At 40.7% G+C, this 23,824-nt stretch overlaps 2 protein-coding genes across 6 annotated transcripts in view; one reads left to right on the top strand and one right to left on the bottom strand.

Annotated features, from left to right (window-relative positions):
• The first annotated feature begins 605 nt into the window (after positions 1-605).
• Positions 606-11,701, top strand: EFCAB10 (EF-hand calcium binding domain 10). Of its 2 annotated transcripts, XM_058725357.1 has the most exons (4): positions 623-774; positions 9,389-9,553; positions 9,666-9,753; positions 11,624-11,701. In XM_058725357.1, exons 1-4 carry the CDS (start codon positions 666-668, stop codon positions 11,658-11,660), a joined length of 399 nt encoding a protein of 132 aa, XP_058581340.1. In that variant the 5' UTR covers positions 623-665; the 3' UTR covers positions 11,661-11,701. The 2 variants fall into 2 exon arrangements, with proteins under 2 accessions (XP_058581341.1, XP_058581340.1); XM_058725358.1 differs by lacking the exon at positions 9,389-9,553 and having other exon boundaries at positions 606-774.
• The window catches only part of RINT1 (RAD50 interactor 1), a 30,290-nt gene continuing 17,958 nt past the window's right edge, over positions 11,493-23,824 (bottom strand). For 3 of the 4 annotated variants that reach the window (XM_058725353.1, XM_058725354.1, XM_058725356.1), the window contains 6 exons: positions 23,625-23,762; positions 21,476-21,675; positions 17,033-17,247; positions 13,122-13,302; positions 12,929-13,047; positions 11,493-11,998 (listed from right to left, as the gene is read on the bottom strand). In XM_058725353.1, coding sequence (XP_058581336.1) covers positions 11,806-11,998; positions 12,929-13,047; positions 13,122-13,302; positions 17,033-17,247; positions 21,476-21,675; positions 23,625-23,762 — 1,046 coding nt within the window. In that variant the 3' untranslated portion in view covers positions 11,493-11,805. Of the gene's footprint in view, positions 11,999-12,928; positions 13,048-13,079; positions 13,303-17,032; positions 17,248-21,475; positions 21,676-23,624; positions 23,763-23,824 lie in introns of all 4 variants that reach the window. The other variant, XM_058725355.1, reaches the window with a different exon arrangement.

Below are 23,824 nucleotides of genomic sequence, written 5' to 3'. Positions count from 1 at the left end.
CTGTGCTACAAACTGCTCACACCAAAGATGGTACTTAGAACTCTCCACAGGTGAGGGGCGGGTGCGCTTGGTGGGGCTCAGTGGGTTAAGCCTCGGACTGTCAGACTTGGGCTCATCGAGATCTCCCTGTTTGTGAGTTCGGGCCGCTGGAGGAGCTCTACGCTGGTGGTGTGGTGGTGCGGAGCCTGCTTGGGATTCTCGATCATTCTCTCTCTGCCCCTCCCCCACTTGCATGCACTGTCTCAAAATAATAAACTTAAAAAAAAAAAAAAAAACTCCACCGTAGCCTCCAGAATCGCACAAGTTCCTTCTGTTATTAGTTCATCCTCTGTTAATTACACGTGAGGTCTCATTCATTGGATCAACAAGTACTGAGCACCAGACAAAAACAGGAAAAGACAATCAGGCCCGCCCTCAGCCCCGGGGGAGGGGGGGGTGGGAGAAGCGGACCATCGGCCCGCAAGGGGCTGTGCACGAGTCACCCTCAGCCTCCGCATAGGCTCCACCCCATCGGTGCCCCCAGCTTCCTCCTGGTGGTGAAGTGTAGAACTCCCCGTCCAGGTCGCCTTCAAGAGAGGCGCGTCACGTGACCGCGTCGGGCGCAGGGGGCGGGGCCAAACGGCCAGGCGCTGCCGGGTCGCCTAGCAACGGCGCCACGCAGAGCCATGCAGGCCCGCGGCAGCAGAGAGCAGGAGGCCAGGGATTATTTGGAAAAACATCGGATTATGGAGTTGCTGAACTATCTCACCAGCACCCTGCTCTTTTTCCGGCCAGGTAAGAGTCTTTCCCACCGCTCGGCTTTCTGTCCCACCGCCTCCGCCTCCCGGCGCGGAGCAGTTGCCAGAAATTGCCAGTACAGCCATCCCTCCGCGCCCGCGCGGCCGCCGGCAGGCTCCCCTCTCCAGTACCCCCACCTCCACGCGCACACTCTCCCCTATATCTCGGCGACTTGAGCAGTTCTGCCAACTAACGCTGTGGTCCTCAAACAAGTACTTCCTGAACGGCTTCTGTGTGCCCACCACTAGCCAGGTGCGCGGGGCTCACACAGGTGGAGGCTCGTGGCAGGTGGGAGAGAGGCTTGGAGGAGGGGCCTACTTAGTACTACGTGCGTGTGGGCGCAAGCCTGCCCTTGAGTCTCCTCTTCTGGAAAATGGGGATAATAGTACCCATCTTATGGACACGTGGGGGAGATTAAATGAGTAGTATACAAATTAGCCCTATGCCTGGCAACCAACAGATGTTTCATTTTGGTTTTTATAAAAGTATACGTATGGGGTTTAAAAATCAAAAGCCACTCCAAGGCTTATCATGAATAACGGCATTTCCCTCCATGTCCCAGATTCCCACTCTACAGACGAAATGATTTCCCATTCGTTTAGCTATTTACCTTGATATTTCTAACTCACAGACTTGCACTGCTACTTACTAGTGCCCCCCGCACCCTAGGTTTAGGCTTAGCTTTATACTATGGAAGATGAAACTTTTAACTCTTACACACCTGCACCCACGTGTGCACGCTCGCGCACACACACACACGCACTCACACCTGTTCCCACTCATCTCCAATTTCCCAAGAAAGTCAATTTTGGTGTGACCAGTATCACATTATTAGGCAAATATCCACAGCTAACCCACGTAGTATGCTATGATTGTATTTCCTTTGTTCTCCCTGAAATTAATAATACTACATTTTAAATGTTTACTTAAATTTTCTTTGCAATTGTCGCCAATTCATCGATATCCCCTTGCTGTCACAAGCATAGATGTCCTCCCAGTACGTTTACGTTCATCCAGCAGTCCACACCCCCAGGGCCTCCCCCAGCTCTCTGCCTGCTCCAGTCTGGATGATCGCTCAACTGCCCTGCTGTTCAGCTGTGATTCAGGGTTTTCCCTCACTCTGATCCTAATCCACTTCACCTGTCTCCTGCACTTAAAGCCTGCTTTCTTTTCTTTTTTTTTTTTTTTTTTTTGAGAGAGAGAGAGAGCGCCAGCAGGGGAGGGGCAGAGAGGAGACACAGAATCCAAAGCAGGCGTCAGGCTCTGAGCTGTCCGAACAGAGCCCACATGGGGCTCTAACCCATGAACTGTGAGATCATGACGTGAGCTGAAGTCTGATGCTTAGTCGACTGAGCCACCCAGGTGCCCCTAAAGGCTGTTTTGTGGTCCTTGGGCCGCCTCCTTTTTTTTTTTTTTTTTGCTTTTTTCCCCTTTCTCTAGGGGAACATCCTCTAGTGAGCGGCTCCCTGAGAGCTGTGCTTTGTTGGAGCATATATGAAAATGTCTCATCCTATTCTCAAACATGATAACCAGCGTGGATACAATTCTTGGTTAGAAAAATACTGCCCTCAGAACTTGGAGGGCGTTGTTCCATTGTCTTCTAATTGCCACTGTTGCTCTGAAGAGTCTGATATCATGATGTCATCAGATTCTTGATCTGTTTAATATAAGGCATGTTTTCTTCATCTGGAAGTCTTTAGGTTTGTCTTTTTACTTTATCCCTGGTGTTCTAAATGTTTATATGCCTTAAAGGGGGGTTGTTTTGTTTGTTTCTAATTCACTGTACTAGGTGCTTTGTGGTCTTTTTTAATTTGTAGATTTTTTTCTGTCTCCTCCTTCTTTCCTGTCCTTTTTCTCTCTAGCTCTTTATTGTGTCAACCAGTAGAGTATCTCAAGGATTGATTTTTCTCCTTTAATTTAAAAGGCTTTGAACCCATCTGGCAAAAACAGAATTCTGTGGAAGGCAGGGTGGGGGGAAGAGAATCTCAGATATAGACAAATTCTCTTAGCAGCAGAGGATAAGGAAGGGGGAGTCTGAGAGTAGTTACACATTAATACCATAATCCCCATTACAATCACAATTTAAATTTTTTTAACGTTTATTTATTTATTAGAGACAGGGAAAGAGCGTGAGCTGGGGAGCGGAGAGGAAGAGGGGGACACAGAATCCGAAGCAGGCTCCAGGCTCTGAGCTGTCAACACAGCCCGATGTGGGACTGGAACCCACGGACTGAGAGATCATGACCTGAGTCGAAGTCAGACGCTTAAACTGACTGAGCCACCCAGGCGCCCCATATAATCATAATTTAAATAATGATCAGTGTAAGAAACTGAGATGCTGTTATCCACTGTAACAATATGAACTTCTTGAAACATCTGTACAAATGCCAAAGGGGGTGAGGTAGGGCGGAGAAAAGGACAGGTGAAGAAACACTGAGGAAAAGCTAAGGAGGGTTTGGCTGGCGTTCAGAATGCATATCAGTGCCCTTCAAAGTTCCCTGCACAAGGCCCCCTAATGGCAGAGGAGAGGGGCTTGTACCTTTGGTGTCTGAGACCTTAGCCTGATGCTGAATAACACATTTCTTTGGAGTCACTTGTTTTACCCTAAAAATGTCCAAGTTTCATTTTTCTACAGATATATTTGTTTCTTTTTATTATTATTATTTTTTAAATGTTTATTTTTGAGAGACAGGGAGAGACTGTGAGTGGGGGAGGGGCAGAGAGAGAGAGAGAGAGACACAGAATCTGAAAAGGCCCCAGGCTCTGAGCTGTCAGCACAGAGCCCGACTGTGGAGCTTGAACTCACAAGCGGTGAGATCATGACCTGAGCCGAAGTCAGACGCCCAACCGACTGAGCCACCCAGGTGCCCCAAGACATATCTGTTTCTTAATGTAAATATTTCATATTATCAGAGTAGGATTGATTCTCAGGAAGAAATACTGTATTTGTCTCGGGTCCTTATGAAGCCTCTAGCACAATGACAGGTATCCCAGTGTCAAAACCCTGGATTGTAAGGGATTTATGGAAAATAAGACTAGACAGTTTGATTGGGTTGTTATATCAAGGGAGCAGGTCCACAATCCCACATCCTCAACTCCAAAATTCTTTTTTTTTTTTTAATTTTTTTTAACATTTATTTATTTTTGAGACAGAGAGAGACAGAGCATGAACAGGGGAGGAGCAGAGAGAGAGGGAGACACAGAATCTGAAACAGGCTCCAGGCTCTGAGCTGTCAGCACAGAGCCCGACACGGGGCTCGAACTCACGGACCATGAGATCATGACCTGAGCCGAAGTCGGATGCTTAACTGACCAAGCCACCCAGGCGCCCCTCAACTCCAAAATTCTAAAAGCCCTGGAAACCTGAAGATTTTCATAACTCATTTAATGCCAAAACCTAGCATAACCTGAAGTTATGTGGTAGGAAAACGTGGCATCGCCTAGACTGTATTGGGAAACAGAGCCCCTGGCTGCACAGCCACTTTGCAGTGACCATTCTGTGCTATGGAAGGAGCGAGTATACATGCTTAGGGGGTGCCTTTAATAAAATTAGAATTTCATTTTTAAACAGGAGGCAGTTGTAGTAACCCATATGAGAGATGCTGTTGTGGAATCATAAGTGAGGATAAGATATATCTGAGAGTGATGGAGAAGAAAAGTTCAGTAGAAACCGTCATGGTGGACTAGGTTGGGGTGTTCCAGATGCTTCGTATATTTAAGTCAGTGGAGCGTGGTAAAGCCCACAGCTTTGGGAGGCACATTGCCTGGATTCATCCTAGCTCTGGGCCTTGGCAAGGGACTGTTATGAGGAACACTAGGCACGTAGAGAGGGCTCGATAAACGTTAGCTGCGATTATTAAGATGTGGAACTTGAGGTTTGTCCCCCTTGAAGAACTGATTGTTCTTATCAGCTGACATTGATGTAACTTAGGTGGTTAGTAACCTTTGGATCTTCCCTTCGTGTTTTAAAGTTATTTCTTTAGGGCCACCTGCCTGGCTGAGTTGGTGGAGCCTGCGACGCTTGATCTTGGGGGTGTGAGTTTAAGCCCCATGTTGGGTGGAGAGATTACTTAAAAATAAAATCTTTAGGAATGCTTTGGGTAGCTCAGTTGGTTAAGCATCTGAGTCTTGATTTTGGCTCAGGTCATGATTTTATGGTTTGTGGGATCAAAACCCCTTGTCAGGCTCTGTACTGACAGTGCAGAGCCTGCTTGGGATTCTTTCTGCCCGCCCCACCCCCTGCCCCTCCCTGATTGTGCATGAGCTCGCTCTCTCTCTCAAAATAAATAAATAAACCATTTAAAAAATAAAAATAATAAAAATCTTTTAAAAAGTTATATCTATTATTTCTGTTGTAAGCACTTTCAAAACATTTTTTTTTAATTTTTAGAAAATATTTATTTTTGAGAGAGAGAGAGAGAGAGAAAGACACAGTGCGAGCAGGGGAGGAACAGAGAGGGAGGGAGACACAGAATCCGAAGCAGGCTCCGGGCTCCGAGCTGTCAGCACAGAGCCCGACACGGGGCTCGAACCCACAAACCATGAGATCATGACCTGAGCCAAAGTTGGACGCTTAACTGAGCCACCCAGGTGACCCCAAAACATTTGTAGAAGCAGGCAGAGTATAAATTATAGACTCCAGACCTAAACATTATAGCATCTCGTGGAGTCTAAGGGATATACGGTAATAACACACCTAGTTCCCTTAGAATTATTTACTTACTCGATCCTTAGAAAGAAATGCAGTGAATTGGAATTTGAAATTGGCCTTTTTTCTCTGAATTTGTTAGACGGCTCAGGGAGAAGCAACCGAAGACTACATACATGATGTGATTGCCTTTAGTGACCCATTTGTTTCTGTAGTCTACTAAAATTTGTATGAAAAGGCACAAGAGAGATTTAAAAACATAATCACAATATGTGAATACTATTTGAATAAAAGTGTTTTTACTTTTACTTTTTAAAATGTTTTAAAAGATTTATTTATTTGTTTGTTTGTTTGTTTATTTATTTATTTATTTATTTTGGGAGAGAGAGAGAGAGCGTGTGCAGGGGAGGGGCAGAGAGAGGGAGAGAGAGAATCCCAAGCAGGCTCTGCACTGTTAGTGCACTGTTAGTGCACTGTTAGCTGCACTGTTAGTGCAGAGCCTGATGCAGGGCTTGATCCCGGAACCATGAGATCATGACCTGAGCTGAGATCAAGAGTTGGAGGCTTAACCGAATGAGCCACTGCTTTTTTTTTTTTATTTTTAAGAAGTGTTCACAATTCATAAAATTTGTGAGACAACTGGAAATATTACTGCCTGGCTATATGGAGGTATTAAAAAAATTTTTTTAATGTATGAATGGTATTGTGGTAATGGCATTATGGTAATGGAAAAAGAAAAAAGTTCCCTCTTCAACAAAGGATATTGGGAAAACTGGGTAACCACATGCAGAAAAATAAAATTGGATCCCTGTCTTATACCACCCACAAAAATGAACTCAAAATGGATCAAAGACTTAAACATAAAACCTGATACCATAAAACTCCTAGAAGAAAACCTAGGGAGAAGCTCCTTGACACAAGTCTTGGCAATTATTTTTTGGATATGACAGCAAAAGCACAAACAGCAAGATGAAAAATCAACAACTGGGACCACATCAAACTTACAAGCTTCTGCACCACAAAGAAAGAATCAACAAAATGAAAACGCAGCCTACAGAATGGGAGAAAGTATTTGCAAACTATGTGTCAGATAATATCTGAAATATAGAAAGAACTCCTACAACTCAATAACAAAGAAAACAAATCTTATTAAAAAATGGGCAGTGGGAGCTGCCTGGCTGTCTCAGTCAGAAGAGCATCCTGCTCCTGATCTCAGGGTTATGAGTTTGAGCCCCACATTGGGTGTAGCCATTACTAAAATAAATAAACATTTTTAAAAATGGGCAGAGGAACTAGACATTTTTCCAAGGAAGACACACAAAAGGCCAGCAGGTACATAAAATGATGCTTAACGTCACTAATCATCAGGGAAATGCAAATAAATATCACCTCACACCTGTTAGAATGGCTATTATCCAAGAGGCAAAGATAACAGGTGAGAATGTGGAGAAAAAGGAACTCTTGTGCACTGTTGGTAGGAATGTAAATTGGTATAGCTACTGTGGAAAACATGGGGGTTCCTCAAAAAAAATGAAAACAGAACTACCATATGCTCCAGCAATTCCACTTCTGGGTATATATCCAAAGGCAATGAAAACGGGATCTCAAAGAGATACCTGCACTCTCATGTTTATGTAGCATTATTCACAGGAGCCAAGATATGGAAACAGCCTAAGTGTCTGTCTACAGATGGATGGATGATGAAGATGTGCTATGTTTATACAATGGAATATTATTCAGCTGTGAGAAAGAAAGAAATCCTGCCATGTGCAACATGGATGGCCCTTGAGGATATGCTAAGTGAGCTAAGTCAGACAAACACTACATGCTGTCACTTGTATGTGGAATCTGCAAAAGCCAAAGTTGTAAAAACAGAGTAGAACAATGAGTGGGGGTGGGAGTAGGAGAGATGTTGTGGAAGGGTACAGACTTGCAGCTGTAAAGAAGTCTTGGAAACCTAACGCACAGCATAGTGCTGACAGACAATATTACTGTATCATAAATATCAAACTTGCCAAGAGACTCTATCTTAATTATTCCCACCCCTAAAAAGAAATAATACTTATGTGATATGATGAAGGTGTTAGCTAATGCTGCAATGGCAATCATATTACGAAATATAAATGTATCAAATCAACATGTTATATAAACTTACACAATGTTACATGTCAGTTGTATCTCAAAAGAAATCCTTCTCTTTCAGAGATGTATGCTCAAATATTTATTAATGAAATATGATCACTGTGATTTACTGCAGAATAATACAGGAAAAGGGGACCTGGATGAGATGATGGTGAAATAAGACTGGCCACAATTTTTTAAAATTTATTTTAAGTTTATTTATTTTGTGAGAGAGAGAGAGAGAGAGAGACAAGAAGGGTCAGAGAGAGAGGGAGAGAGAGAATCCCAAGCAGGCTCCGCACTGTCCGTGCAGAGCCGAATGCAGGGCTCGAATTCCTGAACCGTGAGATCATGACCTGAGCTGAAATCAAGAGTCTGACACTCAACTGACTGAGCCACCCAGGTGCCCCTAGACTGGCCACAAATTTTAACAGTTAAAAGTTGGTGACAGGTTCATTTTACTTTCCTGCTTTTGTATATTTATGAAATTCTCAATGAGAAAAACAAATTTAAAGAATTTTGTATATATACATGTTTATATATATACAAACATACATATATACACACACTACTGTGTGGTGTGTGTGCATAGTGTGTGTAGTGAGTGGCACTCACCTAAGCTGCTGTACCTTCTTTTCATCATAACTGACCTGCATTATTTCTGTAAAGTGGATCTTCATTTTTTATCTTTCATATTGCTTAAATGAAAGATGGCCTGCTTATCCAAAATACTGCTTTTATGTTAGAAATGAACATTCATGGGAGCCTGGCTGGCTCAGCCGGTTAAGCATCTGACTTCACCTCGGGTCATGATCTCACAGTTCGTGAGTTTGAGTCCTGTTTTGGGTGAGCCACTTCTGTGCACGTGTGTGTCTGTCTCTCTCTCTCTCTCTCTCTCTCTCTCTCTCTCTCTCTCTGCCCCTTGCTTGCTTGCACCCTCTCTCTCTCTCTCTCAAAAAAAAAAAAAGATGGGGCACCTGGGTGGCTCAGTCGGTTAAGCGTCCGACTTCAGCTCAGGTCATGATCTCACAGCTCATGAGTTCGAGCCCCGCATCAGGCTCTGTGCTGACAGCTCAGATCCTGGAGCCTGCTTCAGAGACTGTGTCTCCCTCTCTCTCTGCCCCTCCCCTGCTCATGCTCTATCTCCTTCTCTCTCTCTCTCTTAAAAATAAATAAACATTGGGGCGCCTGGGTGGCGCAGTCGGTTAAGCGTCCGACTTCAGCCAGGTCACGATCTCGCGGTCCGTGAGTTCGAGCCCCGCGTCAGGCTCTGGGCTGATGGCTCGGAGCCTGGAGCCTGTTTCCGATTCTGTGTCTCCCTCTCTCTCTGCCCCTCCCCCGTTCATGCTCTGTCTCTCTCTCTGTCCCAAAAATAAATAAAAAACGTTGAAAAAAAAATTTTTTTTTAAAAAAATAAATAAATAAACATTAAAAAAAAAAGTTTAAAATAAAAAAAAAAAGAACATTCATGCTTCCTAATTGGAAGAGGGTATTAATTAATCCAAGAGTCCCTGTTTTTATTTATATTTTATCCCTTCTTTTAGCTGGCTGCCTTCTTCCCTGCATCATGCTCTTCCTTTTTGTTGCTTTTCCACGCTTAACTGCAAATTAGAATCACCTGAGAAGTTGGAAAAAAAAAACAAACCCAGGTCCCATCTCTGCAGAACACTTATATACATAATTAATTGTTCGATGTCTTGCTTTTCTTGTAAGCAAGGCCTGTGTCCCCAGTGCCTATTACAATACCTTGAACATAGTTATTTAATAATTGTTAAATGACTGTTTCTACTTGTGATATATCTTAATTTTATATTGGAAAGAATTGGAACTATTCTTTTGCAGAAAACCCAAGAGAGTATTTAATATCTGTATTGGAACGACTGAGAATTGCCAAAATGACAGGCTTGGCTTTTCCTTTCTTTATGGATCATTCTAACATTGTGTCTATGTTTGAGATGATGGACACTTCAAATAAAGGCACCATATCGTTCGTGCAGTACAGAGAAGGTCAGTTATCATCTCAATTAAAGCAATCGTTTGTGGCCATTCCATAACTTTCCCTAGCTGAAAAGAATTCTCGCTTCGTAAATTTTCCTTTCTTCTCATTCTGATTTTACAGCCTTAAAAACCCTGGGTCTGTTGACTGCAGATGAAGTTTTAAAAGATGATGGACATGCAGTAACTCTGGATAAATTCAGACGTGAAGTGTAAGTTTATTTTTATGTGACTGGTATTTAAATAATACGTCATGACTTAAAGTACAATGAAAACAATTTAAAACGTAAGTTCCTACCTTTTGACAGAAACATTTCAGTCCCTTGAAACTTTCAGCTGTCTAGAAAGCGAGGAGTGACAGCAAAATGTCAAGCCTGGGGGCAGGCGGCAGAGGGAGAAGGTGCTGGAATTAGGAAGTTCCTGGGGCACTTCCATTCTTTTCTCAGTGGGGAAGCCCAGCAGTTCTCAGAAAATGAGGTGGAGAAGCCCCAGTGTTCTGGAACTAACAGAAAAGTTCTGAGCCCAAATCCCTAGTTGGGAAACTTCTGTATAAAATATGGAGTAATAGAATTTCTCTCAAAGCATTTCCTCAAAATTATTTATCACCAGGTAAGTATTTACCATCAGTATATGTTGTGAGGCCCCTGGCTGACTCAGTCAGTAGAGCATGTGACTCTTGATCTTGGGATCAGGAGTCCAAGCCCCCGTTGGGTGTAGAGCTTATTTAAAAACAAACAAACAAACAAACAAACAAACAAAAAACAGTACGGGAGACTACGTGGCTCAGTCAGTTGAGCGTCCGACTCTTGATTTCAGCTCATGTCACGGATCTTGCGGTTCATAGGATCGAGCCCCACATCTGCTCCATGCCAAAAGAGTGGAGTCTGCTTGGGATTCTCTCTCTCCCTCCCTCCCTCCCTCTCTGCCATTCCTCCCCACATAAGTAAAAAAATAATAAAGAAATAGGATAGGTTGCATGCCAGCCTGACAGTTTTATTTATTTACTTATTTAAGCAGGCCCCATGCCCAGTATGGGGCTCAAACCCACCACCCTGAGATCAAGAGTTGCATGCTCTACCACCTGAGCCATCCAGGGGCCCTAGGACAATTTTAGATGCAAGTTATATTACAGCTTTAAAAGTACTAACTAAATGCTGAATCAGAAAACAAAAAAATTGGAATAACATTTGATAGTTGTAGAAGGCCTCTAACCAATGTAATTCAATTTGTTTAAATGTTTTGTTCTCTAAGGATTTATTAATCAAGAAATTGGTATGTAACATAGTCCAAAAAGCCAAGGAAAAGTCAAAGAAAAAAGAAAGTTTAAGATTCCCGTCTCATTATCAGTTACATAATATTAAACAAAAACTGTTTAATTCCCATCCTTGCCCCGGGGAGAGACTGAAACACAGTGCCCTGGCCTGAAATGTTTCATCCAAAAGAAAAGGCTGCCTGCCCACTGTCCTGGAATGGAATTAGGAAGGATTTTATTTTATTTTATTTTTTATTTTTATTTTTTTTTATATTTTTTTAACGTTTATTTATTTTTGAGACAGAGAGAGGCAGAGCATGAACGGGGGAGGGTCAGAGAGAGAGGGAGACACAGAATCTGAAACAGGCTCCAGGCTCTGGGCCATCATCAGCCCAGAGCCCGACGCGGGGCTCGAACTCACAGACTATGAGATCGTGACCTGAGCTGAAGTCGGACGCTTAACCGACTGAGCCACCCAGGCGCCCCAGGAAGGATTTTAAATGTAAGGACATTTGTGGAATATGAGAGCAATTCTATTTTGGTCACCACCTCATAATGTTTTCTTAGAGGAAAGACAGTGAATTTCCAAACCAGATACAGGAACTTCAATTATGAACATACATTCTAAAGTGATTTTTTTTTTAATGTATTTGCTGTGTTTGATTATCTACAACAGTCTCCCTTAATTAGCACAGGAAATTGAAAATTGCTTGTAATTTATTATCTCTGCTCTTGTATCTTGTTCAACAGACATACTTAGCATTTACATTTGTAAATGGAATTACTCGGAGTTTTCATGACTTCTGAGTTTTCTGGTTTTGTTTTCTTAGGAACAAGAGGATGGAGGAAATATGGGCAGCGTTTTAATAATGCCATCAGTCCAAGATAATAAATGATTCCATAAAGTTTTCAACTGTCCAGTTTCATTAACTCAGAACTTCGTCACATAACTTGACATCCAGTTGGCCTCCTCTTTGTTAAAAACCAAAACTCCAAAACAAGAAAAGATGCTTTATTTTCCCGTGTTAGGCCAGTTTGTCCTCAAATTAAGTAGAATCTCAACATCTTGTTGAGCCAGTTTGTAAATTCCAACTTCATTTAAGGCCTCGGTGGCAGGAGGCTGCCCCGAGGCTGACTGCAGGACGTCTTTCAGAAGGAGGGCAGAGCCAATGTTCAGATTCAAAACAATACACGCTTCTTTGACACTGTTTAAGAAAAAAAAAAGCAGGAGGGAAATGAGATATCCATTATCTGTATCATCACGTTATTCCATAATATTTTCATTTTCAGAAACTAAACAGCTTCCCTGCACTGCTAATCCACATCCCTCTCTAGAAAGTATTTATGGATTTATTATTTGGCTCTTTTAACATGTAAGGACAATGTATGTGTACAGTGTTTCTATTTCATTAGATTACTATAATGTGATAGGATCATTGTTTTCCATATGTGTGTATTACTCTCCAAAAGGTAATACTGACACTAACATAATAGCCTATTAAATGTGGCTAAGACTTTAGGTAGATTACAATATGGGAAGAGAAACTAATAAAAAAGAAAAAAAATTCAGATCTCTTACTAAAATAAAAATCATTTTTTCATTTTATAATAACTTTAAAGGGACTACTTTATAATCTCAAACTCCCTCTCCCCAGTAATTTAAATTTCAAACCAATAATTCTAAAAATGGTTTGAAGAATTTTTCTGACATTCATTTATAGTTACGCTTAGAACCAAAATCAACATAAATATGTAAGAAAACCACTTTCTTCATGCCTGGCCTACTATTAGGTACCAGGCATATTTTTAATTTCTTCTATTTATTGACTATGGTACAACTGCACTTGCCTTTATTTTCTATTTGTCTCTCCAGTAACGGGCAAATAGAAGCATGAAACCAATGGTGGGAACAAAGCCCAGCCCATAACTCAGATCCAGTTCTGATAAATTTGGGGGGGACGGGGGTCATGGGTCACACCTTAGAGTAGCTGGGTACATGATGAATGTTTTCAATTTTTAGCTGATGCTGTATTTATCCCACCACACATCACGGGGCCCCTAGGGCTGTGAAAAGAGGAATCAACATCCTGTAAAGCTTGATGCCATCAACAGTCATTGTTAAGTTCTGAGCTTACTGTTTGAAGTAATTTTCTGGCCTCTTGCAATAGCGGGAGAACAGGGGGAACAGGTTCCGAGTCATATCAAACTGGAGCTGAGCTGCCCCTCCCTCGTTGAAATGATTGGCAAGAACGATCTGAAACAAAGAGCAGTTCGCGTCACATGTGCCTTTGCCATCAGGGCCCCGGAACGCCGCCCGCTCTTGCTTACTTCTTGGTAGATGTACACATCCAGCTTCTCCACAAGCACCTGCCAGAAGACTGTGAACAAGGAGAAGCAAAGCTGCTCCTCCAGCTGGAGTAAGCGGTCTCTCACGGTGAGCAGCAGCGGGCAGGCCGAGCTGGACAGGGACATCACCGCCTGCTCCGACTGCGACGGCAGGGACAGCCACCTGCGAGGGACCAAGACCACACCGCCTGCAGCGCGTTACATTTTACTATGGAATCTTCAAAACCTTGTACTTTTAGAGATGTGACCAATCATTTTACATGTGGGGAAGTGCACTGTCCTGGGGCATCTTGGTTGGATAAGAGCAAAATGTACAGCCCAACATTAAAAGCCGTCTCAGAAAATAAATATAACTATATTGATACACTGGTTCTCCATTAAATACTCCCTTATTTAATGAGGATGACACATCATTTCCTTAATGTGACTTACTGAAATAATAAATGTAACATGTATTAGCATTAAAGACATCAGGTAATTTTATGCTCTGGTTTTCGGCAGAATAACAGGGACTAAGCACACTTGCAAACGGATTACAAATGCTCGGTGTGACGGGGACTGTGCTGGAGCAGACAGACCCTGCCTGTTCTCACAGAGTACGCAGTGTGGGGAAAGGGACAGAGACCACAGAATCACAACAGTGGATACAGAGTACCCTGCAGGCATGCATGCAGAGTACTGTTGGGGCACCAGGCCACTCAGCCCCACATCCCAGACCAGTTGTGACTATCTCTGTAGTCACAACTACATCTGAGGGTTAAATTAGGATCAGTTTATTCTGATTAAGAATGTCTGAACAGGGCCCCCTGCGTGGCTCAGTTGGTTGAGTGTCTCTGACTCTTGATTTCAGCTCAGGTCGTGATCTCCCGGTTCATGGCTTTGAGCCCCATGTCAGGCTCTGTGCTGACAGTGCAGAGCCTGCTTGGGATTCTCTCTCTCTCTCTCTCTCTCTCTCTCTCTCAGGATGAATAAATAAACTGAATAAATGTCTGAATATATTTTAGAAAGCTTTCTATCAAAAATGGTTAAAAGTTTGTAGAGCAAAAGGCCAAACTCTGCTATCTAGACACCTTGGAAATTTGCATATATCATCTTTCAATCTTTTTTAAAGTTTTTATTTTAATCACTGATATTCATCACCAAGTGCGCGCCTTAATCCCCATCACCTATTTTACCCATCCCTCCACCCACCTCCCCTCTGGTAACCATCATTTGGTTCTCTGTAGTTAAGAGTCTGTTTCTTGGTTTGCCTCCCTCTTTTTTTCCTTTGTTCATTTGTTATGTCTCTTAAATTCCACATATGGGTGACATCATATGGTATTTGTCTTTCTCTGATTGACTTATTTTGCTTAGCATAATACTCTCTAGCTCCATCCCTGTTGTTGCAAATAGCAAGGTTTCAAAATTTTTTTATGGCCGAATAATATTCCATTGTAGATATACACCACATTTTTTTTTTTTATTCATTCATCTATCAGTGGACACTTGGGTTGCTTCCATATCTTGGCTCTTGTAAATAATGCTGCCATAAACATAGGAATGCATGTATTCCTTTGAATTAGTGTTTTCATATTCTTTGGGTAAATACACAGTAATGTGATTCCTGAATCATGGGGTAACTTTTTGAGGAAACTCCATACTGCTTTCTAGAGCGGCTGCACCAGTTTGCATTCCCACCAACAGTGCACAAGGGTTCCTTTTACTCCACACGCTCACCAACACCTGTTGTTTCTTGTGTGTGTTTTAAGTTTATTTATTTATTTTGAGCGAGTGAGCAGGAGGGGCAGAAAGAGAGGGAGAGAGGGAATCCCAAGCAGGCCCCGCACCGTCAGTGCAGAGCCCGACACGGGGTCTGAACTCATGAAACCGTGATACCAGGACCTGAGCTGAAACCAAGAGCCAGACGCTTAACCGACTAAGCCACCAGGTGCCACGTGTTTCTCGTGGTTTTGATTTTTAGCCATTCGGACAACTATGAGGTGATAGCTGACTGTGGTTCTGATTTGCATTTTCCTGGTGTTAAGTGACAATCAGCATCTTTTCATGTGTCTGTTGGCCATCTGGATGTCTTCTTTGCAGAAATGTCTGTTCGTGTCTTCTCATTTTTGATTGGATTATTTGTTTTGGGGGTGTTGTACCAGTTCTTGATCTATTTTGGATACTGACCCTTCATCAAATATGTCATTTGCAAACATCTTCTCCCATTCAGTAGTTGCCTTTTAGTTTTGTTGATTGTTTTCTTTGCTGTGCAGAAGCTTTTTATTTTATGTAGTCCCAATAGTTTTTGTTTTTTGTTGTTGTTTGCTTTTGTTTCCCTTGCCTCAGGGGACCTATCTAGAAAAAAGTTGCTATGATCAATGTTAGAGAAATTACTGCCTATATTCTTTTCTAAGATTTTTATGGTTTCGGGTCTCACATTTAGGTCCTTAATCTATTATGAATTTATTTTTGTGTATGGTTTAAGAAAGTGGTCCAGTTTCATTCTTTTGCATGCAGCTGTCCGGTTTTCCCAGCACCATTTGTTGAAGAGACAGTCCTTTTCCCTTTAGATACTCTTTCCTGCTTTGTCAGAGATTAATTGACCAAATAGTTGTAGGTTTATTCTGGGTTTTCTATTCTGTTCTTTTGATCTATGTGTCTATTTTTGTGCCAGTACCATACTGTTTTGATCCTACAGACTTGTAATAGAACTTGGAAGTCCAGAATTGTGATGCCTCAGCTTGCTTTTCTTTTTCAAGATCGCTTTGGCTATTTGGGATCTTTTGTAGTTTCATCCACATTTGAGAAATGTTTGTCCTACTTCTGTAAAACATGTTGCTGGTATTTTGATAGGGATTGCATTAAATGTGTAGTTTGCTTTGGGTAGTGTAGGCATATTAACAATATTTTTTCTCCCAGTCCATGAGCATGGAATGTCTTCCCATTTCTCTGTGTCGTCTTCAGTTTCTTTCATCAGTGTTTTGTAGTTTTCTGAGTATAGTTCTTTCACTTCTTTGGTTAGTTTTATTCCTGGGTATCTTACTGTTTTTGGTGCAGTTGTAAATGGGACTGTTTTCTTAATTTCTCTTTCGGCTGAGATGTAACAGGTTTCTGTACATTGTGTACACTGTGACTTTGCTGAATTCATTCATCAGTTCTAGCAGTTTTTTGGTGGAGTCTTTTGGATTTTCTATATATGGTATCATGTCATCTGCAAACAGTGAAAGTTTGACTTCCTCCTTACCAATCTGGATGCCTTTTCTTTCTTTTTGTTACCTGATTGCTGTAGTTAGGACTTCAGTACTGTGTTGAATGTGATGGTGAGAGTGGACAACCTTGTCCTGTTCCTGACCTTAAGGGACAGGCACTCAGCTTTTCCCACTGAGGATATCAGCTGTGTGTTTTTCACACATGGCCTTTATTATGTTGAGATATGTTCCCTTTAAACCTACTTTGTCGAGGATTTGCTGTCATGAATGAATGCTGTACTTTGTCAAATGCTTTTTCTGCCATCTATTGAAATAATCACATTATCCTTCTCCTTTCTCTTATGTTGATGTGATGTATCATACTGATTGATTTGTGATACTGAACCACCTTTGCAATCCAGGAATAAATCTCACTTGATCATGGTGAATGATTCTTTTAATATATTGTTGGATTTGGTTTGCTAGTATCTTGTTGAGGATTTCTGTACCCATGTTCATCAGGGATATTGGCCTGCAGTTCTCTTTTGTTGTGGAGTCTTGGTCTAGTTTTGAAATCAGGGTCATGCTGGCCTCAGAATGAATTTGGAAGTTTTCCTTCCTCTTCTATGTTTTGGAATAGTCTGAGAAATATAGGTATTTATCATCTTTCAACTTTTAGCAAACTGGATTTGAGAGTTGAGTAATAAGAAAATATGAAGGACTTACCTTTCTTTTTTATACAATTTTGCAGCATCTTTAACTTCTCTAAAAACATGGTCTACTTGGCGGGTCAACATGTCATGCTTTAAACGCTCCAGTAGGTTAATCATATCATCAAAGACAGAACTCTCCATAGAGGCCAGCTGTCCCAGCTGCAATTTACTGAGGGTGTTATTCTCTGCAAAGACCTCCAGTGCTGCCTGCTGAAGTTGCAGGAAGAACTGAAAGCAAAAATGTATTAACATGGTCATTAAGATGCTTCCTTTTTAACAGCATGAAATATAATTCATGTACTACAACTCACTTGTTTAAAGTGTACAATATATTGGCTTTTAGTGTATATTCAGAATTGTGCATCTAACACAATTTTAGAATGTTTTCTTTACTCCAAAAAGATACCCCACACTTAACCATCATCTCCCAGTCCCCTCCGTGCACCCTCCCACCCTAGGCAACCACTCATCTTTCTGTCTCTATCGATTTGCCTCTTCTGGATGTTTCATATAAATGGAATCCTATAATTTCTGGCTCTTTCTGACTGGCTTCTTTCACTTAGTATGTTTTCAAGGTTCATCTATGTTGTAAGATGTATCAGTACTTAATTTCTTTTAATTGCTTAATATTCCATTATACGGCCGTACCACATTGTATTTAGCTATTCATCAGATGACAGACAGCTGGGTTCTTTCTCGTCTATTATGAACAATACTGCAGTGAACATTTGTGTGTATGGTTTTGTGTGGACAAATGTCTTCAATTCTCTTGGGTATACTGGGAGTAGAGCTGCTGGGTCATACAGCAATTCTGTGTTTAGCTATTTGAGGACCTGCAGACTATCTTCCACAGTGGCTGTACTATCTTACGTTCCTACCAGCTGTGTGTGAGGATTCCAACTTCTCTACCTCTGCACTAGTAATTGTTATTATGTCTTTTTTATTATAGCCATCTTAGTTTATATTTAGTGATGTCTCACTATGATTTTAATTTGCGTTTCCCTGATGGCTGATTTCTTTAAGTACTCATTTTCTCCGAACACAGACTGAGAGTTGTAGTAAGCAGATTTATGAGAGTTAAGAGAATTAAAATGTCACTTTTACAGTGGCATTTTAGGTAGAATATGTATTTTTTTTTTCTGCCCTACAGAAAAATAACGCTGTGGATATTTAGCAAAAGATTAAAGGCAACCTAAATGCCCATTAGTAGGGGACAGGATATGGCCACAATAAGTGATTGTTCAGGGATGGACATGAGAGAGGCCACACTGGTATTTTCTGCTGAACCCATCAGAGAAGAGGCACTGGTCCTCTCAGTGCCTGGACAGTGGGAGCCTGGAGCCACCTGTGGCCACACTCCCAGAGCCTGCCTGACAATGAAGCCAGAAGGGAACAAGTCCAGGGCAGCCATGCCTACTGCTTTCAGTTACACAAACAGATTCCTCACCGACTCACCCCACTCCCCCTCCCCACTCAGGCCAGCACCAATCCAGCTTCTGTCACCTACAACTGAAAAATTCCTGACTCTGAATGGCTGGGTATGTCTGGCTTGGCGCAATCTGGCAATGGACAGACAGCTATTAGTACAGAATCGAAATTAATGGAAGGTGAGCTCTGTCCACTCTTCCTTTTTTCTATCTAGGCAATACAAGAGCATTAGTGATTTTTATTTTAAGCGTTCACAGGCTGAAAGACCATGAAAATGGGTAAATAACTTCTTATATTAAACAGAATTTGTAAAATCATAACATACAAGGACAAAAAATTCATTCATGATTTGAGGAGCTACTCTAAATTTGGTTATTCTTCTGTTGACAGAAGGACCCAGTTAATTCAGCAGCGCATTACAAATTTCCTAAGGACAGGGATGATGGCCAATTCATCTTCGTTAACAGACTATGGCACCAAGTAAAAGTAGTTAATGATGTTCCACAAATAATTCGTTGAAGCTAAAAATCTGGCTTCGAATGAGTCTCTTATTAGATCATCTGGCACGAGAATCAGGAATGACAATTTGTTTTATGACAAAGCTTAGCAGAAAATGGAGCAGTGTGGGGGCTGAGTGAAAAAAGTACTTACTAAAATGAGGAAAACAACATAAAAGTACACAATGAGAATTGTGTAGCATACGCAATAGAATACAGCCCATGTGTTCTAATTAGGTGACTTTATAAACAAATGCCATTAGTCAGTACACTCTATATTCATTTTATGAAATAATTATTTTGTGTCTTCCTTGCTTAGCAGAATGATACTATGAATGTGGATCTCAGTTAACATTTTTGTTGAAAAAGGCTTTTAAGTCCCAGCCAGAGTCCAGAATATAAACTATGTTTATCAGGTTTTTATCTTATTTATGTCTGTTATTACATTTATTTTTGTTTCCTATTTTTTTTAATTAATTACCCTGTATGTAATTAAGATAAAGACTTTTCTGTTTTGTTTATTCTTTCACAGTAAAGGAATACATTTTCTATATAATGCGTTAGCAGTATATGCTTTTTGTTAGAAATTCATAATGTAAAATATATTATTTTTAATAAAAACTTAAAAAAACAAACATATATCTATTCTTATTATGTTTTCAAGACTCTGTCCTTAACCTGGACATTGAGTATTTTTAAATGCCTATGTTTGATTATATTTCATTTCTGCTTTTTTTTATTACATTAAGACTTGACAATATACAGACATTTTAATTTACCTTGTCCACCTCTGTGACTCATGTGAACACACTCAAAAATTATGTTTTCTAGTATACTATGAACTTATCACCAATCCTCAGTTAATCAAGCTTTCGAATTATTCTACCCTGGAATTTTTCAATTCCCACTTTATCTATCACATTTAAAAAGTGGTATTATTAAGTCTTTAGTTGACATTATAGTTGTTTTGTTGTTTTACTTTCCTATTTTCATTTCATGACACAATCATATAATACTTTACATTTACAATGTACCTTAGTACAGTTTTTTTTTTTTTTTCCATTTAATGTATACTTCACTGTTTTACGGTCATGCAAATTCTCTGTTAATACTTTCTGTCATGAAACCTACTTCATGGGACACAGTGGTGAAAACCCAAGCTGATTTCTGTATCTATACACATGATCAGGGAATAGTGATTCCAAACCCAAGAGCACCCTGTCCAAGAAGTTCCTGGAGCTCCTCTGAGGTCATTCTAATATCTAAACATCATCAAAGGAATTAATCTATGTTAAAGTTTTAAAGGCTAATTAAGTTTCTTCATTTTTGGCTAGAAATACATATTGGAAAATCTGGTTAGCAAAAGCCTTGAAAACCAGTATAGTCCTTGGATTAATAAAAAGAGTAAACAGAAATTATTTAATAATTGTATTTAGGCAAACCAAATGAATGTGTGTGGAGAAAGGAAGGATAAATAAAATTCTTGGAGGCAAAAGGCCTTACAGTACTTGCTAACCGGACCCAAGGTTTTGATTTTTAGATTTATTTAAGACACCTCCCACTATAAGAAATTAACTTTCTTGGATGATGTGATAATGGTATTGTGGTTATGGGTGTTTTTGGTTTTTTTTTAAGGAATTATTTTAGAGATACATTTTGAAATATTTATCATGAAATATACCTTAAGATCTTCAAAATAATCAAGTGTGGGAGGTGGAGAAGAGGCTTAAATAAAACAAAATTGGTACAAGAAGCTGGATGACAGGAACATAGGAGTTCATTTTATTATTCTACTTACTCATGTTTTAAAGGCATTCAAAGGGTATCAAATGTTATTTTTATTAATTTTATTTTACTTTGTTATGTAATCTTTACCCCAATGTGGGCTTGAACTCACGATCCTGAGACCAACAGGCGCAGGCTCTACCAACTGAGCGAGTCAGGTGCCCCTCAGATGGTGTTATTTTATCTTCCTTAAAGTCCTGGATTTTATGGATTTTGACACCATTTCTCAATCCTAGCTTTTTCTGAGATGGCAATTACCATACATGAATATTTCCCAAGTATAAAGTCTAAGAGGAAAAAGGTTCATTCTATAGATCACTATTTTATGAGACGTTGGCTTTCTTTTCCAATGATTAAACTATTGGATTATGTAACTATTTGCGAATTGAGAAAAACATGTAATTTAATTACACCCCCTAGGTTTGGCCTAATTGTTATTCTACTAATGTGTAATTTCTGCTTGCTGTAAATTCAAAATTTCAAAAGGTAAAACTGTTAATACTACTAACAAAAAACTGTTTAACTAAAACTGTGAAAAATCTACGATTTAATATAAAAAGCACATTAGCGGGGCACCTGGCCGGCTCAGTCGGAAGAGTATGCGACTCTTGATCTCCAGTCGTGAGTTCAAGCCTCACATTGTGTGTAGAGATTAATTTTAAAAAATAGTAAATAAACTAAAAAATATATATGTTAAAATAAATAAATAAATAAATAAATAAATAAATAAAAGCACATTAACTTACAACATTGTCAGCCCAGTCTGCCAGTACTGTTGAGATATAGTTCACAGCATTGAGAATTGCGCAGTATCGAAAGCCAAGGGAAGCTCTAGTCTCTTCTTTCATCACCTGAGTTAACCGTATCCTGAAATCATCTACTAAGTCCTTCTGTAACTCCAGGAACTGTAGTTTTCTGGAAGCTGTGGGAAGATTTTTATATCTGTCTGTGGAGAAAGTTAACAAGACATGTGAAAGTTTTGGTTCTGCCCAGGACACAGTTATAGGTTTTCCCTATTGACATGCTTTGGTACCTTTGTCAAATAATCAATCAACCATCCAAGTACGGATCTATTTCTAAACTTTACAAGGTTGCAGGTTTCACAAGTATATGTACTTGTCAAAACTCACTGAACTGTATACTTCCGATTTATGTTCTCCATTGTATATAAATTACAGCTCAATTTTTTTAAATGTTTATTTTTGAGGGGGGGGGAGAGAGAGAAAGAGAGAGAGAGAGAGAGAGAGAGAGAGAGAGAGACAGCTCAAGCAGGGAAGGGGCAGAGAGAAAGGGAGACACAGAATCTGAAGCAGGCTCCAGGCTCCAAGCTGTCAGTACAGAGCCAGATGTGGGGCTTAAATCCACGAACCATGACCTGAGCCAAAGTCAGATGCTTAACCAACAAAGCTGCCCAGGCGCCTCACAGTTTAATTTTTTAAAGGCATGAGGAAATTATAGATGGGCCCTGATTTATTATGGTTCAACTTAAGATTTTTCAAGTTTACAATGGTACAAAAGCTATACACATTTATAGAAATTACTTTGAGGGGCGCCTGGGTGGCGCAGTCGGTTGAGCGTCCGACTTCAGCCAGGTCACGATCTCGCGGTCCGTGAGTTCGAGCCCCGCGTCAGGCTCTGGGCTGACGGCTCGGAGCCTGGAGCCTGTTTCCGATTCTGTGTCTCCCTCTCTCTCTGCCCCTCCCCCGTTCATGCTCTGTCTCTCTCTGTCCCAAAAATAAATAAAAAACGTTGAAAAAAAAAAATTAAAAAAAAAAAAAAAAAAAAAGAAATTACTTTGAATATTTTATTTGGATCTCTTCCCAGGCTGGCAATATGGGATACAACCCTCTCATGATCCTGGGCAGCGGGAGAGCGGCATATCTCCATCAGCCATGGGATCATGAGGGTCAACAACCAATGCACTTACAGCCATTTTGTCCTCACACAACCATTCTTTTTTTCACTGTCAGTACAGTATTTAATAAATTACATGAGATATTCAACATTTTATTATAAAGTAGGTTAGGTGTATGAAATGCATTTTTTACTTAAAATGTTTAACTTAGGATACCTTCATCAGGATGTAGCCCACTGTAAGTCACAGATCTGTATGATAAGGTTTTGGGGTAATGGTGGGGTTTGGAGGTGGGTCCTGCCCCCATGCTTTAATAAAATTACCTTTTTGCACCAAAGACGTCTTCAAGAATTCTTTCTTGGCCGTCAGCTCCGAACCCCACCATCACCCCAAAACCTCATCATGTATATATAAAAACCACCCCATTTCAGGGCACCTGGGTGGCTCAGTTGGTTGTGTCCACCTGACTCTTGATTTCAGCTTGGGTCATGATATCACGGCTCGTAAGATGGAGCCCTGTGTCAGTCTCTGTGCTGACGGTGTGAAGCCTGCTTGGGATTTCTTTCTCTCTCTCTCTCTCTCTCTCTCTGCCCCTCCCCCCCCAAATAAATAAAAATAAAACTTTTTAAAAATCACCCCATTTCTTCAACAAAAAAATGACTTCTTTTTTAAAGGAAGGAGAAACTATGATAGGTTAGAAGACTGTCATAGAAGTCTCGTGTCTGATGACACGTGTTTTAAAACGAAACGTCTCGTGTCGTTTTGACACGTCTCGTCAGATGACTCGTGTTTTAAAAAGCACGAGTTCTTCAGGGCGCCTGAGTGGCACATTCAGTTGAACGTCTGACCTCAGCTCAGGTCATGATCTCACAGTTTGTGAGTTCGAGCCCCGGACTTTGGATCCTCTGTCCCTATCTGTCTCTGCTCCTCCCCCACTTGTGTGCACGCATGCGCTCGCTCTCTCTTTCATTCTCTCTCTCAAAAGAAAAAAAAAAAAGCTTACCTAAAAGAAAGCTGTATCTTGAAAGACTTATACTTACCAGTTATAACCAAGAGTAGCGTCATAAAAGTTTCTGCACAGTCTGGAACTTTCATCTCATCCACATCAGTGATATCCTTATATTGGGATATCCAAGCAGCTTCTGATGAAAGCATTGAGTCCATTTTTTGAAGAGCAACTGATATGCAGAAAAAGGGAACAGGTCAATTAAGTAGTTACAGTCATTCTTAATTTTCAGCA

Source organism: Neofelis nebulosa, chromosome 4, assembly GCF_028018385.1.
Source record: "Neofelis nebulosa isolate mNeoNeb1 chromosome 4, mNeoNeb1.pri, whole genome shotgun sequence".
NCBI classification, from domain to species: domain Eukaryota; kingdom Metazoa; phylum Chordata; class Mammalia; order Carnivora; family Felidae; genus Neofelis; species Neofelis nebulosa.
Note: the sequence above shows the minus strand (reverse complement) of the source record. Positions and strands in the feature narration are given on the sequence as shown.